General features: G+C 33.6%; 1 protein-coding gene across 1 annotated transcript; it reads left to right on the top strand.

Moving 5' to 3' along the window:
- Window positions 1-843: 843 nt before the first annotated feature.
- Window positions 844-18,655, top strand: LOC129241514 (protein odr-4 homolog). The gene is made up of 5 exons (XM_054877896.1): window positions 844-1,068; window positions 8,875-9,067; window positions 12,802-12,886; window positions 12,945-13,067; window positions 17,714-18,655. Exons 1-5 carry the CDS (start codon window positions 973-975, stop codon window positions 18,582-18,584), a joined length of 1,368 nt encoding a protein of 455 aa, XP_054733871.1. The 5' UTR covers window positions 844-972; the 3' UTR covers window positions 18,585-18,655.
- The last annotated feature ends 1,914 nt before the right edge of the window (window positions 18,656-20,569 follow it).

Below are 20,569 nucleotides of genomic sequence, written 5' to 3'. Positions count from 1 at the left end.
ATGCGTTCCTCCCAATGAATTCTCTATACATTAACGGCAAACGGCACCGTGTTGAAAGAGTTTTGCTTGAATGAATGCCGCATAACGCCATTCATGCAGTTCGGTGGCAACAACTCCAAATGCGGCCGTGTTTTCTTAAATGTTTTGTGAAAGCGATCCACTAACTCACTGTAGTATTATCCAGTGATCGTTCTTCCTTTTTCTGAAAGGTCTACGAAGATGACGCAGTTTGCCTCCCAAAAAAATCGTCGCATGACCTTTTCCGTTCAATAGGACTGTCTTCGCCTTCTTTGAAGCAAATTCACCGGGAGAAATCCATTGCTTTTATTGTTGCTTAGTTTCTGTTCTTAGTTTGTTCCACAAATGGAGGGACCTACAGTTTCAAACCGACTCCGAACGGCAGATATTTTTATGAGGACCTTTTTCATGGCAGAAATACACTCGGAGGTTAGCCATTGCCTGCCGAGGGACGACCGCTATTAGAAAAATGTTTTTCTTAATTTGGTGTTTCACCGAGATTCGAACCAATGTTCTCTTTGTGAATTCCAAATGGTAGTCACGCGCCAACCCATTCGGCTAAGAAGTTGAGAACGACGCCGAATCGACATTTCGTCGTCTTCTTCAACCCATCGGTCTATGAACTTCGCGAACAGACTTATTTTTTTCCAGAGTAAATTTTCACAATTTGGAAGCGCTGTTCTGGCGTTACACGATCCATAATAACTTGCCAAATTTTACTGAACAGAAATGTCAACACAGTTTGTCATTCTCAGCTACCAAACCATAGTTATCGGTATCGATAGTTATTTATAATATAGCTAAACAACACTGGTCAATCGCTGTGGAAAAGTTGCCGATAATAATTTTGTGTTTTCATTGCTAGTTCTGTCTCGTCATTTGTGAAGTAATATAAACTTCCGCCAGTGATATTTAATTTCATATTGTTAGTAGCTATAAAAGCTTTGATTCACCATGACGCGATCTGTTACATTGAGCAAACTGGACATTGTTTATTTAGAAAAATGTTGTGCTGATCTTGGTGTAACATACGGTATAATTATTTGCCAGGTAAACACTACTCGAACAAGAATACTTACATACATAAGTGTAACAGAAGTGAGCCGGAAAATTACCTTTGACCATAATATGCATTGTTGGGCGTCGAGAGAAAGTTAGGGGCGACCTTTATATGTAAATTTTAATAAACTAAGCAATTGATCAAATAAACGTACAACGTGTACGTTTTTTAAATGTATAGATACAATAGATTTTATCAATCATAATATATTTGTGATAGAAGCCTGTAAAGAGCTGGTTTGGCTTTAGTTAATTATACAATGATTTCGGGTTGTATGGAAACAGGTGGTCTAGTCAAAGTAATCTTAACCCACACTTGTCAAGAATGCAAATTATGGTAATTACTGATTATGATAAAAATTGATCAAAAAAAGTCAAGGTGGCCGATGCGTATTGGGCCCAGTATTCAAAATCTTGGGGAAATATTTAGAATAATGCAACACGCTTTGAAAAGAAGGATGTTAAAGGGGTGATAGAGGGTGTATCCCCATCTTAAAACTGAAAGCAGCAAGTTAAAGTTTTGGAAAAACTTTCCTTTACTACCACGATATATTTGAATGGGGGGCGGAGGGGGAGGGGGCGTGGCACCCCCCACCACGCCCATTAGAAAGAGCAAGGTCACACCATTATAACTGTGAAAATCCCAACCTCCTAGGGTTCCTATAGAACCCCCGGGAGAAGTTTAAAAATTAGGTTTTTTCCGACCACATTTGCAGTTTGTACTGAAATACAGTTGAAGAGAAGAGAATACAGCAGTCGACAACCCAGCAAGCATTTAACTTAGGTTTTATAATTCATAACACTTATGAAAATGTTGTTTTATCTTAAAAGTTATGAGTGCCGATGGCGAAAATTTAGGCGATTTTTATTTCAAATTTTCAGCTTTTGTAAAAATATTCGTTTTTGTAATATATATGTATATTTGAAAGCAAAAAAGCGCCGCAGGCGAAAATTTGGACTAAAAATCGCGCGATTTTTATTCCAAATTTTCAGCATTTGTAAAAATATTTGTTTTTGTAATATATATGTATATTTGAAAGCAAAAAAGAGTCCGCAGGCGAAAATTTGGACTAAAAATCGCGCGATTTTTATTCCAAATTTTCAGTATTTGTAAAAATATTTGTTTTTGTAATATGTATGTATATTTGAAAGCAAAAAAGAGTCCGCAGGCGAAAATTTGGACTAAAAATCGCGCGATTTTTATTCCAAATTTTCAGTATTTGTAAAAATATTTGTTTTTGTAATATGTATGTATATTTGAAAGCAAAAAAGCGCCGCAGGCGAAAATTTGGACTAAAAATCGCGCGATTTTTATTCCAAATTTTCAGTATTTGTAAAAATATTTGTTTTTGTAATATATATGTATATTTGAAAGCAAAAAAGCGCCGCAGGCGAAAATTTGGACTAAAAATCGCGCGATAATAATATAAGAGTTATTCCCTTTATGTTGACTGGGTTTTTCTCATTTCGCTTTGTTCTTCTCTCTCTCATCGTTCGTTTGACAGTTCGCTCCTCACATTTATTCTGCACGGCATTACAAACGTTTAGAAGAACATTTGTAATAATAAAATTCTAATAGAATTTGTAGTATTATTTAGTGAAAATAGCTTTAAATCAATTCTTCAATTAATAAAGAGTGTTTATAAGTGAATTCGTTACTTTTCTGTGTTTGTATTTAAGTGAAATAAGCGTCTGTAATAGGGCATTTTTTCAAGCTTATGCAAAAAAGGTGCATTTTTAACGTTAAATATTGCTATTAATTCTTAATTTTAATTTATAAAAAGTAATATAAATCAAAAGGCTGATATAGTGACTACATTTGCGTGTTATAATTTTTAAATTCGGTCCACGCACTTAGACATTCTAAGCAAATATATCGTGGTAGAAAAGGAAAGCTCAGCCTTTTTAAATTCGGTCCACGCACTTAGACATTCTAAGCAAATATATCGTGGTAGAAAAGGAAAACTCAGCCAAAGTAATCTTAACCCACACTTGTCAAGAATGCAAATTATGGTAATTACTGATTATGATAAAAATTGATCAAAAAAAGTCAAGGTGGCCGATGCGTATTGGGCCCAGTATTCAAAATCTTGGGGAAATATTTAGAATAATGCAACACGCTTTGAAAAGAAGGATGTTAAAGGGGTGATAGAGGGTGTATCCCCATCTTAAAACTGAAAGCAGCAAGTTAAAGTTTTTAAGTAATTGTTAAAATTGTATAATTTAGTCAGGCACCTCAATTAAGAAAGAAGTTCGTATGTAGAGACGTTCACTGAAAGGATGTTTGTAAATCTGCAGCATTGTAAATTTGGAAAAACCGCGCGAGTATACACACACGTATATAACTCATAGAATCTTGAAATTAATAATATAAAAGGTATCACTGTTTCTAAGTGTATTGCATCGCTTCCGTAAGCTTTACAAATGTCCGCCTTCGGCCGCGCTTCAATAAACTTATTGTCATCAGTCCAGCTCCGGCTATGCCATCCACAGCATTTTTGCGTAGGACTAGTTTTCGAGTGGGCGCCAAGCATGGTGGCAGGCAACCGGTAACACAATACTATTGTCAATTCCAATGAATTGTTATTCTCGTTTAGCCCTCCGTTGGGCACCTTTTTAAAAATCTGCCGTTGCGCATCCGGGTCTGGCCTTTTTTCGTCCTGTAAGAGGATCCTTTTTAAAAGGTTATACCATAAATCGATGGAAAATTTAATTTTAGGAAATTGCCTCCTTCAGATTTTTAATTCTGGGGCCAATACGCATCGATTGGCAAATTCTGCAATATTTAGTAATTTACACCTAAGACTTTATAAAAAACTCAACTTTCGCTACATTTCTATAGAGTGGCAGTACTAAGCATCATTCAGTTAATTTTTCTTTCGTCACATAAAAATTTTTATTAAGAGTAAGTTAATGTTAATATTTACAGAGTTTTTGTTGGAAATATAGTTTAAATATCAGGTCAGTCCATAAGTTCGTGCGTTTTTTAAAGGTGGTTTTAAAATTAATAAAAAATCTGTTTAAAGTATTTATTAATCAATAATATATTTTCCTTTAATATTTACAATGTCTTCCCAACGTTTAGGCAAATTTTTAATTCCCTGCTCAAAAAAATTGTTTGGCATTGGAGCCAAAATACGCTTCGATATCCCTTTTTATAGCTTCTTTTGTGGAGGAGTTGTTGTTACTCATATGGGATTGAAGTCCACGGAAAAGGTGATAATCCCAAGGTGAGTGGGGTGGATGCGGCATTAGCTCCCATCCGAGCTCGTTCAGCTTGCCTAATGTTTGCCTTGCGGTATGAGGTCTTGCGTTATCGTGGTGAAACAAAACTTTGCGTCTATTTACTAAAGACGGTCGATGTTTTTAAGTGCCTCATTCAGGTTTGATAGCTGATGGGAATAATAATCAGTAGTTATCGTCTGGTTTGGTTCCAGAAGTTCATAATAAACAATACCGGCCATATCCCACCAAATATACAGGAGAATCTTCTTGGGGTGAAGGCCATGTTGTTATTATTGTTGTTGTTGTTATAGCAGCATAAACATTCTCTGTGCATATATGTACGAGGAATTCTGCTGATGTGACAGTCCTTGGCCGGATATAATTCGGGTCGTTCCGGTTACGTAGAACCGACTGTCGTCGGATCTCTAGGGGTCGGCCATCTCTAGGGATCGGTTTTGATGTTTCATCTTTATCTAACCATTGTTTCATCTTTATCTAACCAGTAACGATACGGTTCAAAAAACTTTCATTTTCAAGCCGTTGCAGCAGCTGAGAACACATATTCACTCTCTGCTGAAGGTTGGCGACGGAAAGTCTATGCGCAACCCATTTTCCCACCTTCCACAACTAAACCAGGTGCCTGTGAACTGTTCTATGCTATGAATTTAACCTCTGAGCTATCATATCGACTGTCAAATTTGGCTCAGCATCCATGAGTTCGAGCAAGGCGTCGGAGTTAAAGACTTCAGGACGACCAGCGCGCGGGGCATCCTCCACGTCGCAGTTACCACTTCGGAATTTTGAAAACCACTTTTGCGCAGTCCTTACACTCACGGTATCCTCTGCGTGAACAGTGTTTATTTCTGCAGCAGCAGTTGTTGCATTTTTACCACTTTTATAAAAAAAATACAAAATATGCCTCTTATACGCGTTCGAAGATTCCATTTTATTTTTTAACAACACGTGCTTCTATCCGTCCGCGATTAAAATCACTTGTTGAATGCACAATATACCAAAGAAAATATAAATAATTCTGTTATATTCCGCGAATAATTTTGTGTATGCAAAAATCGTACAAAAGTGAAATTATGGGTAAAATACGCATGAACTTATGGACCTGATATATTACCTTGTGTAAAGTGTAAAACTAATTATTCCCAATTTATTAAATAAAATCGCTATGAAAATCATTCATTGTAAATTAAATGGATAAATGAACCTCTTATACTCGAAAATATGCACGAAGAATAAGAGTCGAAAGCAAAATCGCTTTAAGATTTTTGAAATTAGGCAGCGATATTATTTTTTGGGCCAGTAGTGCGTTTCACTAACTTCTAACGATTCGTCTATTGTTCTTCTTGTCTACAGTATTCGCCGCTTGCACTAACAATTTTGCTATTCACAAACTTATGCTAACTACCTAACTAAACAGCTGTTTTCTTTTATTTTTTCAAACTGATAGAGAGTGGCATATTTGTCAAATTAAATATGAGTAAATAATGCAAAGAAAAAAAAAACAAAAAGACATTCTAGCCAAGCTGCTAAATTCAAATTTGCGTGTTTTTTTTTTCAATTATATTTGAAATTAATATTTACTTAATAATTTTTGTATATATATTGCTTTAGGATAACACCTACAGCTCTTAAAAAAGGCGAGCCACAGCCGAGCTACTCAATTAAACATTTCTTTTGCTGTTTACCGCTCCATTTGGGTCATAGGAAACCTCACCTTTGCCCAAAAAATGTAACGGTTGATTGCGTCTGTTTCACTATCCACGTTTCAACTAACGGACGACTGGTTCATGGATATTCCCCATTGTTCCCTACGGGTCGTTGATAATAAAGTCGCAATGCAGCTACAACCTAGTAACATAAACGCAGAATTTAAAATTGATTATATAAAATTTAGCGGGCGTCGATTTTCTGTTCGAGGACTCACGCGATAAATCATAACTCAAATAATTAATAACCTTTTCGTGATTCAATTGCACCGTTTTAATTAAAATCACTAATTCTTATTTTATCGTTAATTTTAACTACACCAAAATTTTTTGTTGTTTAGTTTGCGATAATCGACTTTGTCTTATAGCTTTTCTTTATAAAATGGTTTACGGAATAGCAAAATCGTGAAAATTGTGGTTAAGGAAACAAAACAATGCCAATATCGTTCAAAAGTGTTAGTGAATTCCACTACAGGTGTAGTACAATGTCACATGAACAATTTTAGGCCAAGTATAATGATTTATTTAATGAAACTTTGTTGAGATGTTAGGGAGTGGCTTATGAACAACCTTACTCCCAATATTCCGGAACTTCCTCAGCTACAGCCGCCATGGTCATATAAATAGCACATTTAGACTTTGAAAGCAAAGAGTTGAACTGGACCCATAAAAAGCACATCCTAAAAATTCCAAATAAAAGCAAAAATAGTAAACAAATCAGATAGTTAAGTAATAATATTGTTTTACCAGATTAGTATTTTGTACGAGTACCAAGCCTCCTCAACTGCGGCCCACAAATCATCAAAATTTTTAACATTTTTGTTAGCGATTTCGACCTTAACGTCATTCCACAAATTTTCTATTGGATTGAGATCAGGGCTCTGCGCCGGCCAATCCAGTACATTTTTTTTTCTTTTCTGAGCCATGGCTTCACTGTCTTTGCAGTATGCTTTGAATCATTGTCCTGCATTAAGGGGTAACACCACTGTACACGCGTAAAATAAACACGATTTTTAAAGAATTTTTTTGTATAGAAGGAAAGGGGAAACAATCACTCTGATTTGGGAAGTTATTACTTATATACTAAAATACAAAACTACAAAGTTTGATCGAAAAATTTTACAAAATGGCGTCATTGGAGACATTTTTGTAATGTGGTTTCTCTTGAAGGAGCTCCGCGGCACGCAGCACAGAGGGTGCAAATTTTAATCTGGAACAAAGAAACATTTTTTTTCTTAATCTAGATAAGAATAGCTAGAGAAACACGTAGGGGATTTAAAAAATATTTATTTTTGTGGAATTAGCAAGCATTTGAAGGAAAAAACTCTATTTTGGACTAAAAAAACGGCACTTAAATAATTATAACTATCGTTTAAATTAATCTATCGAAAATCCCCTACGCTCTTCTCTTAAGAAGGTTATTATACAGACGTAGTGAAAAACCTGATTAAAAATATTTAAAATTGTTTGAGTTATGCTGCGTGCCAATTTCAGAAAACGTGTTTTGAGAAAAACGCGTTTAAAGTTTGGAAATTTGGAGAAGTCGTTAGGTAGCAGTCACTAACGCTTGGTTAAAAGCTTAAAATATTTATGAAATAGACTTCGGTAACGTATAAAACTTTTTGTTCTGTATTTTAAAAGGTTCAAAGAATTTTTTAAGCTTATAAAAAAAAATCAATTTTGTGAAATTCCTACAGTGGTGTTACCCCTTAATGTCCAATTTAATGGCATAAACTCAAACACAAATGGCTCCATTTTATTCTGGAGTGTGTCCAACCACGCAAACAATCTGCCCAACGTCATGTCAGGAAAAAGCTCCCAAAACCATGATGCTTCCGCCGCCGTGTTTAATCGTCTTTTTTGTGAACCTAGGATTTAGCGCTTGATTTTTTGGACGACGTACAATAGTTTTCCCATCGAATCCCATTCTATTTATTTGGTTTCGTCGGTCCAAAGTACGTTTTTCCAAAACTGAATATATTTGTCTTTGTGGGCTTTTGCAAAGGCAAGTCGGTGTTTGATATGTCTTTTGAGAGGATTGTTTTTTTTCTGTTTATGCGGCCAAACAGCTGGACTTTCTGGACACCTGTAGACCAGATTCTTGGCTTATTTGAAGCATTATTTGCCGTGCCGACTTAAAAGGATCTGCTTTGCTCTTGCGTATTATAGCTCTATCCACATTACCATCAGTTTTTCGCGCCTTTGGTTTTCTTTCCGTTTTCTTGCTTAGATAGGATGAATCTTTCTTAACTAAATTGAGAGCATTATAAGCCATTTTCCGAGAGCACATCATTATTTCAGCTATTATATTAAAAATCGCTGAAACAAAGTTAAAGTTTTACTCTCCGCTGCACAAGTTAAAATGTGCTATTTTTGTGTCCACTTCAAAACAAAAATAAGCATAAATAATATAGAGCACAAAAAAATTCCATAAAAAACGGTAAATTCCTCACATAAATGTAAGCTTAATAATGGTAATAAATGTAAACAATCAAATTTATTTGATCAAAACAGAGTTCATACTAAAAACTGAAGTTAACATACATATAAGGTTCGAATTAGTGCTATTTATCTGCCCATGGCTGTATATGGGAAGAATGTATAGTTATGTGCCATAACAGAAATGCACGTGACTTCGAACCAGGACATTTTATTGCCCTTCGGCCTTTTTGATATGAAATAGCACATACATACCGTCTATTGTAGTAATCTTGGTATCCATTTAAAATCGCTTTATAACTGGCCACCATTTGGTTAAACTTTTTTTTTTAAATATACATACTCTTTGTAGAAATTCCACTTGCCTGCATCCAATTTCAAGTTTTATAACCTCAATATAATGTTTTTACAGAATATGGAGCCTGACAATTTTTTAGTAGTCCATCTAGCAAAAAACTGTGAAGAGGATGTAGAACTTTTGCAAAAAGCAAGCGAAATTGAAGATTTACAAGGACCCAGCAGCATAGAAGATATAAGCACGCAAGCATTGGCTACACAGTGGATTAGCGCGTGCAAAATGTGTCCTGGGACATTTAATGTACAAGGTAAATATTGAATATTTTTACTAGTTTTGTTGTTGTTTTTTTTTTTTCTTTTCTTTTTTTTATTAAACGTACATATTTAAAATATTCGAACGAGTTAAATGCCAATGCGCTTTTTACTGTAAAAAAAAATTTCTAAAATTTCAAAGAAAAAAAATTATGTAAATTAAATGGAGTACAGGAAGCGTGGAATTCTATTCCTTTGGAGATATACCACAAGCTAATTGAAAGTTTACTTCGAGGTGTAAAGCAGTTTTAAAAAATTATGAATACTCAACAAAATACTTAATAAACAAATTTAACCAGTTTGAAATAACTAATTTTTTTTCTTCTAGTTCAAAATGTGATAAATTCTGATTTTTCTAACTGCTTATAATTGTAGATACTGTTATTTATTTCGTGCTTTCCTTTTATAATCTGAAAAAAGAAAGATTTGTGCAAAAATAACTGTTTTGCTAGGTTATCCAGTAAGAATAATTATCATCATAGGTTCATTGGGAAAACGAATAGTAATTACAAATCAAAGCCTACACATTTACTGAGCCCTGTGCCAGAGCTGTCAAACTTAGATTGTCTTTTTTTTAGCATTTTTTAACATGTACAGTGATAATAGCTTCACAAATTGTGGAGGTAGCATTGCTTTTTTGTAAATTTATTCATCAAAACTGCATTAAAATTGGCGGTAAACAAAATAAACGGTCAAATCTTTTACGGAGTTCAGTTCGTTGAGGGGTTACATACGTCCAGAATTAAAAAAAATAAATCGATTTTTTTCGATATTTCGAAAGTATAGTATCTTAAGAATATACTGTGAAATTTTCATGCGGAAATTCCCAATACTATAGCTTCTACAGCCCATTAACTAGGTAGAGAGCGGTGCGCGCGGTCTTGTACCTCAAATTTAAACTCGTTTTTCTCCAAAATACTTTTTCCTGCACGGTCTGCATGATAATAGTTTTTAATATTTTTTGATGCGATTTTTGTTCTAAATATTCGAAAGTGTTTTATCTATAGATTGTTTTCTGATATTTTTATTAAAAAATTTTATAAACATAATAAAGTGTGACATTTATGACGTAAAACGCATGCTTTTTTTTTAAATGCCGTAAATTGAAAAATTTTTTGAAATTGAAAAATCCGGCTCGACAGACTATAGGTTAGGTTAGGTTTGGCAGCCGCATCGCACATTGAGACAACGATGCCACTTAAACCACGAAATGGGTCCGTTGTGAATCGCGGGGGCTGAGACTATGACTACAACTTTATTTTACAAGAATTTTTTTTCCTTTTTACAGATCCATCAATATTTCAAAAAGAAATGATGCACAGTGAAGCAATTTTTTTTTCATTGTATTTTGGGTCACGTGATTTTTTATGTACTAATTTTTGTAACGAAAAATTAAAATACATTTTTTTATAAAGTTTAAGTACCTACTAATAAACAATGTATACATTTTTTATATTTTTTCTATTATTATCACTTCTAAAAACAGTTTTTCTTTTAGTGCATTTTTGGCACTGCTGGATGTACATATGTAACCCTTCAATAAATACTGGGGCACATACATACATATCGATTTGCACCTCCATCGACCTTTTTTTTACCAATTTTTCCATATGCACCGCAAAGTAATTATCTACTTTATAATTAATTTCTTTAATATTTGCTTAAAATCTTTAAAACCCTTTTGATATTGGTAGTATTTCTTTTTAGTACCAAATATATACAAGCGTAATTCACAAAATTAGTTATCTCACATCTACACGGTAAGCTTGAACATATTGGATATGTATTTGAGAGAAAGGTCATACAAAACGGCCAACGGGGAGTCGTTACTGGCTACTCATATATGTGAAATCAGTTTAATTTGTAATTCTACGCGCATCTAAACTCAAAAAATATAAATTAAAAACAATTTATATTGACAGAATTTTAGAAGAATAATAATAGTGTACGCTTATCTTGTTTTATTATAAGAGACTATATATTGAGCGGCCCCCGTAGCCGAATGGGTTGGTGCGTGACTACCATTCGGAGTTCACAGAGAGAACATAGGTTCGAATCTCGGTGAAAGACCAAAATTAAGAAAACGTTTTTTCTAATAGCAGCCGCCCCTCGTCAGGCAATGGCAAACCTCCGAGTGTATTTCTGCCATGAAAAAGCTCCGCATAAAAAATATCTGCCGTTCGGAATCGGCTTGGAACTCTCTCCATTTGTGGAACAACATCAAGACGCACACCACAAATAGGAGGAGGAGCTCGGCCAAACACACAAAAGGGGTATACATGCCAATTATTTATTTATATATATATATATATATATATATTATTATATATATATATTGAGTAATTTTTATCATTATTCTTTCAATTTCATGAACAAGTGCAGCATCAGAATATAGATAACTAGCATTTCCCAGTGGGCTTCGCACCACCATACATAAAATGTTTTTTTATATCGCAAGAAATTTTTCATATTAAGTTTTCTTTATAGAACTCGTAAAATGTTTAAACAGTTGAATTAGTTGATTTTTTTCATTCAACATACTTTCTAAAGATGTCACAATAGCCTTTTCTGTACTTTTTTAAAATTTGATTGTGGTGGTTACCTACATACAGGTAAGGTGAAAGAGCCGAAAAAACTTGTAATTAAACTTTGATTCTTTACTTTCCATTTCAATTTTTTACGCTTAATAAATTATGCTAAAATAAATAAAGTTAAAAATGTTTTTCCAGTTCCTTGAATGCTCCAGTTTTTATTATATTTTCGTCCAAAATTAATATTAACATAATACACTTACAACCACAACAGTACAACAGAAACGCTCATAAGCGGCTGTGTATTTGTTGTTGTTTTTCCCATACGGCATTTCGTATGAGAGGAAACCATTACTCACATAAAATGTCATAACTCAGGAACGGCTGCACCGATTTCAATCAAACTTCACACAAACCACCTCCTCAAAGATAGAAAAGAACTCTAAAATTTTTGTGTCAATCGGTTCGGCGGTTCTTGAGTTATAAGATTACCAAGGAAATGTAACTTCTTTTTATATATATAGATAATAGTTTATCGTGTTGTATACTCGACATTGTACTATTATCAGAAAATATATACATTAGTTTTCCCCGTATGCACTCCAAAATAATCTCTTTCTGGATCCAAACAGTATGTATGTGGGTATATCATCTATTTTTTGCTGGCATTGTCTAAAGTTTAGCCAAAAGAAGCTCTTAATGTCCTGTAAATGTAAATTACGAATGCGATTGTCTCTTGCAATCAGTTTCGATAAGTGATAGGTTTTTGTTTCTAAAACAATGGGCATTTTACAAATAGGAGGAAATAGATGTTTTCTTCCAATTGAGGAATCTATATAAGTTATCGCCTCCGAACGATGGCTTGATGAAAACCTTTTTCACTTTTCAGAAACTCACTCAAAGGCTACACTGCTGCTCAAAGGTTATATTTTATGCTTAATGTGAACGCAGGAACCAGTCGGCTACGGCGGTTGTTTACCAAAAACGGTCGTGGAATTGGGCAAATAACACATCAATTTATAGCATTTCGATGGAAAACATCTGGGCTGCCGAAAAATATGCGCACTATTTCGTATTTATTTTCCGTATTGCAAAATAAAGCTTTGAGAGTTAGATGAAGATATGCTCGTAAATAAGAAAAGAATAGAATTTTAATAGACAATCATTTGAGTAATTCTTTTCTTTTATACATTTTAAAGGTGTATTTGTTACCAGTGATAAACAGAACATTGATGATGACCAAATATTTATTGCTGGGAAAAAAATGTTGCATGATATGCACATGTATGTAAAATGGATGTTAGAAATGGATGAACATTTTACTTGAACAATTTTATTACAGTCTTCTCAATCAAGGAAACAACTTATGTGCTTCAATTGATGAAGGAAATATGCCAATCCTATTCCTGGCATACTCAACCGCTAGTAAGGAGGCAGTATGTAAGGCTTATACACACAATACTATGTAAGTAAAATTAATTTACCACCGCAGTAGTGGCCGAAACGTATACGATAAGCAACGTTTTTAAAAAACTGAATTATGTATTTTCTTTCAAGATAAATTTAATACCAAAGGTAATCTATAAATTGTGATATTGGCAGAGCAACTGATTTGTTTTTGTTTCTCTTTCTCCTTGAAAATTAGGATGTTAGCACAAAGTGAAATTACGAAACGGCGTTGTATTTTACTACAAGTATACGAGGTGTCTTAAAAAAATAAGCTGAAGGTTTCAAATTTCGTGGACTGCGTACATTCGACTTTCGATTATTATTTTTTTTATGTCGTCTCCAAGATATTTTCACGGTTTTAGAATAAAACATGTTTAGTTTGCTTGTGAGGGACATAAATAAGACAAGTGTTTTGCATGTTCGGCGATTTTCTGCTATCGAGAAAAATGGATCAAAGAAGTTGCATCAAATTTTTTGTGAAAAATGGAATTAAGTGCTCTAAAACACTTGAAATATTGACAGTGGCATTCGGTGAAACGACGCTCGCTCTGGACGCCCTAGTACATCGACAACCGATGAAAATGTTTAGAAAGTGAAGAAATTTGTTATGGAGAATCGTCGAATCAGAATTAGTGAAGTTGCTGACATTGTCGGCATATCGGTAGGCTCATTCCATGCAATCTTTTCGGAAATTTTGGGCATGAAGCGTGTGGCAGCGATGTTCATTCCCAATTGCTGAATTTTTACCGAAAACAACGCCGCAGGAGCATCGGTAAGGAATTCTTGAATGACGTCAACGATGATGTGCTTAAAAGAGTCATAACTGGTGATGAATCATGTTTATATGATTATGACATCGAAAGCAAAGCCCAATCGTCCCAATTGAAGAGTTCAGGAGAGTCAAGAGTCGTTAGCAGAAAATCGCCGAACACGTAAAACATTTGTCTTATACATATATATTATTATATATTGCTAAAACCGTGAAAATATCTTCGAGACGAGTGTAGCAACGTAAAAATAAAAATAAATCGAAAGTCGAGTGTACGTAGCCCGCGAAATTTGAAAATTCGCCTTATTTTTTTAACACAGCTCGTATGTTATTACTCTACTCTCACTTAAAAAATTAAATCGTCCCGATTCATACCTGATTAAGTTTTTCTTTTATGATCCTTTTTAGTTCTCAGTTATATAAAGCTCTTGAGCTACTTTCTTTTAGGGTTATATAATATCTTGTTATTTTTAAAATAATATATGTACATAGGTATATTAATGATAATGATTGCTAATACAGAAGAAGAATAATGAAAAATCTGTTATTAAATGCGAATTCCGAGGAGGATGTCAATATATTCATAATTTTTAAATCTTCGTCGTGTTTGTTGTTTATGGCCTCTGTTATTTTGTCATGAATATTTGTGTACGTAATATTATTAATCTCTACTTGTATATTTACCTCTACCTGTATATTCAATTGAATATATGAATTGGTTGTTTACAGTATTTGTACCATCTAAGAGAATAATTCTTTCGTCTATTTCTTGCAATGGATAATTATATTCTTGTCGTCATTTATATTTGGTTTTCCTATTTTCTAGCAAGGCTTTTATGCAATCATCATTTGTTTTGCAGACATTTCTACTTAAATAATTTTTACACTTATTCACTCTAGTGTAAATGTTATTACAGACGGAATTTCTTTGTCTGTAGAAACTTTGTCATGTTTAATGCTAAGTGGTGTGAATTTAAACAGTTTACAGTAATTATTTATAATGGGGTACTTGTATTGTAATTATGGAATCGTTAGATTTTGTCATATAGATGTCAAAATATTCTAATATTCTTGTATTAATAATTGGTACAGACGATAGTGTATGCTCTGCTACTTCTTTTACATCATCCAGATTTAATGATTCAGCAAGTATTCCTTTTTCTTACTTCTGTCAATAATTGATCATGAGCTTCTTTGAGTATTCCTCCAAATATGTTTATCGATAGTGTGATAAGAGTTTTTGTCGAGTGTTTATTCATATGACGAGAGGATTTTTGTTAAATTAGCCGCGTGGAACGGAAATGTAAATTCGTCAGATAAATATGCATCATCAGTGTGGTTTAATATGTATTTTTTATTTTTGATGTGCTCTATTTTAAATGTTGCTTCTAACTTCTGGAATATCATTACCAATACGGCTATAATCTGATATACTTGCCTCATTTCTTGTAAATGTAATATTCTTTATACATATTATTCTTATGTACCGTTTTCCTTTTTTTGTTAAGATTATGTTTCCTAAATCTTCTTCAACAGTTTCTTTTTTATACCGTGGTAAATTTTTATGTCTGATTCCAGCTACTTATATTAATATTTGTGTCCCTTTTATGAATATCCTATGCTTAGTGTTCTTGTTCAGGCGGGTTGGGACTTTCTCGGATGAAATTTGTACCATTCAAGGAGTTTTGTAAAAATCGAAACAAAAAGTAATCAGATAGTGCAAGGTCTGGACTATATGGTGGATGAGGCAAAACATACGAACCAAGCTCCAATAATTTTTGCCGAGTGGCCAAATATGTGTGTGGCCTTGCATTGTCATGACAATACCTTTTTCGATTTGTCAATTCGGGCCGCTTTTCTTCAACTGCATTGTTTAATTTCGTTAGTCGTTCGGTTGAGTGGTAAGAGTTAAAAGTAGACAATTCCTTTGTAATCCCACCAAATGGATAACAAAACCTTCTTTTGATGAATATGCTGGCATGCTCGACGATCTTTTCCGCTCGATATTGTTGTAAACAACCAATTTATCATCGCCAGTTATCAGTCTTTTTAAAAATGGATCATTTTCATTACGTTTCTTTAGCAAATTGCAGCTGTTAATGCATTGTAGTGAATTCACAGTGTGTAGTGAATTATTAAGTTGTTTGATAACTCTAAAGTTTTCTTCTCTACTTGAATATGCGTTTTCTATTTACTGAGTTTAAATATTTGTGTTAGCTCACTACTTGTGTTATGGGTCTTTCTATAGGGTTATTCAATAGGTGCGCTTCAACTTTTTTCCGATAGGGAGGGCGAACGACGCAATATTTTTTATTTTTCGCTTGTCATTTGTAAACTTCATTAGTATACATTTCATCATGGAACGCTACACACTTGAGCAATGATTCGTGCAAATTTTTTATGAAAATAATCGTTCTGTTGCTGCTACTTTAAGAGCATTACGGCCATTTTACGGTCCATTTAACAAGCCGTCCCGTTTTGGGGTTATGTGAAGTCATTGGTCTACAGTAACAAGCCGGTGACGATTTGTGAGCTCAGAGCCAATATTGAACGCGAAATTGCTGGAATTTCGGCCGATTTATGCAAAAGAGTGGTCGAAAATTGGGTTCAACGATTGGACTTCGTAAAACGTGCACGCGGTGGTCATGCAAAAGAAATCGAATTTCATACTTAAATATATATGTTCAAACTCGATAATAAAAAAAAATTAGTTAAAAAAGTCAAACCGTTTGTGTTTTATTCAAAAAAGTTCAAAAGTTGAAGCGCTCTTACTGAAAAACCCTATACTTGCCCGTTTGCTGCTGGTCTACGAGTATGTTCTGGAGTTTATATTTTTTGAATACCGTATTTATTGCATGTTTGTTTAACGACTGGTGAGACGAAAGATGCTTTGTTATCAGTTATTAATCGTTTACACTCGGCAAAACTAGTACTGAGTATTTCCTCCAATACATTTTCAATTGCTATTTTAGTTTCAATTTCTTGTGCTACTATGTATTTAGAGAATTTATCTATAGTTACTAGGCACATAGTCTTATCGTTAAAGTAAATATCGGTGTGTATTAATTTTCTCAGTTGTATTGGAATAGTTTTAGTTCTTTCATATTTACTGAATAAACATGCTGAACAACTGTTATTTCAGCTAACTGTTCTTTCGGCGAATAGTATTTTTCTAATATATCATTTGATGTATTTTTGTAGCGTCTATGAGCTCTATCATGCATTTCTTTAATTATACGTATCTGTTAATTTTCATCTAACGCGTCCTTAAGGGGGGTACACCACTGTAAACGCGTGAAAATTAAGTGATTTTCTAGAATTTTTTTTATAAGTATGGATGATTATTTGATTTATTTAACATATATTCAACTATACTGACACAAATGTTTATTAAATTATTAAAAAATTATTATTATTATTAAAAATTACAATTGTTATTAATATTAATGCAATTATTTATTTTTATTTACTTATATTATTGCATCTGCTTTTGGATGGTAGATATGAGCAACATAGTCTCAAAAATTACAATTTATAATAAATACTCTTTTGTGGAATGCGAATATAGTGTTCTGCAAATAATTAGACATAATTAAAAATAATCAAGCACAATCAAAAGTAATCAAATTATATTTTTTGATTATTTTCGATTACCGTTAATGATAAAAAAATCGTGACAGCCTTTTAATTATTTCTAATTGTAATTGGTTACTATTCCTGTCTTATAATTTAATCATTATGGTTAAAAAAGTAATTAATTAAGTCAGTATTAATCGAAATCTAAATTTAAAAGCTCTGTGTAAAAATATGTTCCTATTAAGTAATATGATTTATCCAAACCTTTCGTTTTAATGTTGATACATACATAATTAATACACTTTCTTACGTTACAGGGGAGGCTCCTTTGCATCCATGAATTGCCATTTTCTGGATAAACCTATTGACTGGCACGCATTTGAATGCTGTTACGAGTTGGACAACATTTTTCCAATTTTTGATGACACTCAAAAAATTAACATTGAGAATCAATTTCATCGTGCAATATTGGCAATAAAGCGCAGCTTATCTGAATCCGAAATTTTTATAGAAAACGGCTGCGTAGATGAATCTGTATCGTTAGAAGAATTCGTAACAAAGAACCGGAAGAGAGAAGTAAATGGAAATTACAAGGCAACTATATTTTTGCCGGTCAAATGCAATCAAAGTAGTGAACACTTTGTTAAAATACGAAAATTCAAGGGCACTATTCGTCTTTCAGGCGTTATTTCTTCTCGTATTTGGTGCAATAATAGAAATACTTTGGGTGATGTACAACGATTTATGCGGAACGACATACTCCGTTCATTAGCGGCGCGTATTCAAGTTTACTGCGACGGATTGACCGACCCGCATGTTAGCAATGATGCAATCTTTATAAGTGAACCACCCCGACGCGTATTTTTTAATTTATTTGTCGATGGAACAATGAATCCAATACAATTTTCAGAATATATATTTCGTGGTGAAGCTCCAACAGTAGCGGTAGCTCAGGCGAAACAAGTCCTAGATTTAGATATTAGCACAGAAAACATAGTTGCGGACATGGAGGGATTGCCTGATGAAGATATATTTAGTAACATATCATTATCTAATTTGCAGAAAACTTCAACCCAACCAATTAGAAATTCAGCAAAATACTTAACACGTTCCATGTATATGTTGAGCATAGCCTTAACACTTTTAGTGCTTTTATTCTCTATTTGGTTGCATTACTTCTTTCCTTAGCTTTTTCTTATTACCTCTATGAATACTTTTATGAATACCGGAATAAAATATCAAAAGTTATCGAAGGTCTATATCATTGTTTTATTGTATCCATATAATTGACAGTATCTACTATATGGGTTGTTACAAAAATACACGCAATATTTATTTGGTTGGCAAGAAAAAAGTGGAAAATCAATATAGTTTATCTATTATTTTACCACCAGTGAGGCTCAATATACGGGGAGGGTCGAATCTGTTACGTATACCTTGTAGTTAACTTCTGATATCCTCTCCAAGGATGACAACTGCCGGGATCCTGTTGGCGATATCGTGACAAAAATAAATTATCTCAATTACCGAACACTGAAGATCCGTAGCACAATGCTCTGACTCCAAACTAAACTTATTAAACTACCTAAAACTGAGTGACTTTATATCAATATCTAGATAATATTTTCTTAAATCTAAATTTGTTGAAGTGAATTATAAATAAAAGACTTAAAGTATAAATAGTGTTTAGTTTAGCTCTACATGTATACTTTTGGGTTTATCGTAATCATATTTATAAAAGTACAGCAAGACATCTTGTGGAGAATAGTATTTGGAATACATAAATAATATACTAATAAATGTATATTTTTGAAAATTAGGCTAGTAGCAACGCCCTCTCTTATCGGTTCGCTAAACTTATTGAACAACTTAGTACACAAAAAAAAAAAAAAACTAGTTTACTAGCCTTTAAGGTAAGCGGTATCTTTATGTAAATTGAAAATTGAATGAAATATGTTAAGGGGCATGGTAGTGCTTGTTACAGATTTATGGTTTCCTCCACGTTGAACTCACAATATAATACGATTGTAGCAGAAAGTTACTACATAATACTGACTTACTGAAAATATGATTTAATGTAGTGTTAAATTTCATGTGACTCGGGATTATTTGGTGAGAGAATTATCTCGGTCCATAGACGGCTGTCTATCAACAAATACCGTCAACAATAGCGGTTGTCGTAGCCGAATGGGTTGGTGCGTGACTACCATTCGGAATTCACAGAAAGAACGTAGGTTCGAATCTCGGTAAAACACCAAGATTAAGAAACATATTTTTCTAATAGCGGTCGCCCGTCGGAATCGGTTTGAAACTATAGGTCCCCCCATTTGTGGAACAGCATCAAGACGCACGCCACAAATAGGAGGAGGAGTAGCTCGGCCAAACACCCAAAAAGGGTTTACGCACCAATTATACATATATGTATGTACGAGTATATGGACTGTAAAATTTTGAAACATTTATGTATACTAACATAATAAATATATTAAAATTTTTAAGTGAAAACTCCGTGAAGATGATGGATTAAGGATAATCATGGAAGCTATATCAGAGGAAGAAAATTTATGTCTGAAGAAAATTATGAAACAGACTTTAAAAAATAGCATACCTTCGAAATACGAATTTTTTAGTTCCAAAGATATTCATTGCATGGCGCGACTGCACATAAATGAATCAAGGAATTAAAAATATTGAAAAATGTTCTTTGATTTGTGTAATAAAACCAAAAAGCAAGCTAAAATAGCATATTTTTATAAGTAAATGAAATTGAAATGTGAAAAAGGCAACCCAAAAAGCATCGAGAGAATGGTAGCTCCTAACACACTCAGACCAAAAAGCTCTGGAAAGTAAAAGGAAAAGGAGAAAAGTGACAGAGAGAAAGAGATAATTAGTCCTGTGAAAATTTTCTGGATGCTTTGGCAAATCTGCAAATATCCTTCAGTTTGAGAGAAAGAATTTTACTAGTTCTCATGACATCGGGACCAAAAAATTCGTAGCCTTGCTCTAGCAAAGGCAGGACACTCACATAGAAAATGTTAAACAAGACTGGCAAATCGATCCCATGGTTATGTCCTGTAATAATACCGACTATCAACCTAACGTCTTTTCTACCAAGTTTTAGAAGAGAGTTCGACTGTTTTCTGTTCAGGCTTGTGACAAAACACTTTGTATTT

This window comes from Anastrepha obliqua, chromosome 3, assembly GCF_027943255.1.
Source record: "Anastrepha obliqua isolate idAnaObli1 chromosome 3, idAnaObli1_1.0, whole genome shotgun sequence".
Taxonomy (NCBI): domain Eukaryota; kingdom Metazoa; phylum Arthropoda; class Insecta; order Diptera; family Tephritidae; genus Anastrepha; species Anastrepha obliqua.
This window is presented reverse-complemented; position numbering and strand designations above follow the sequence as displayed.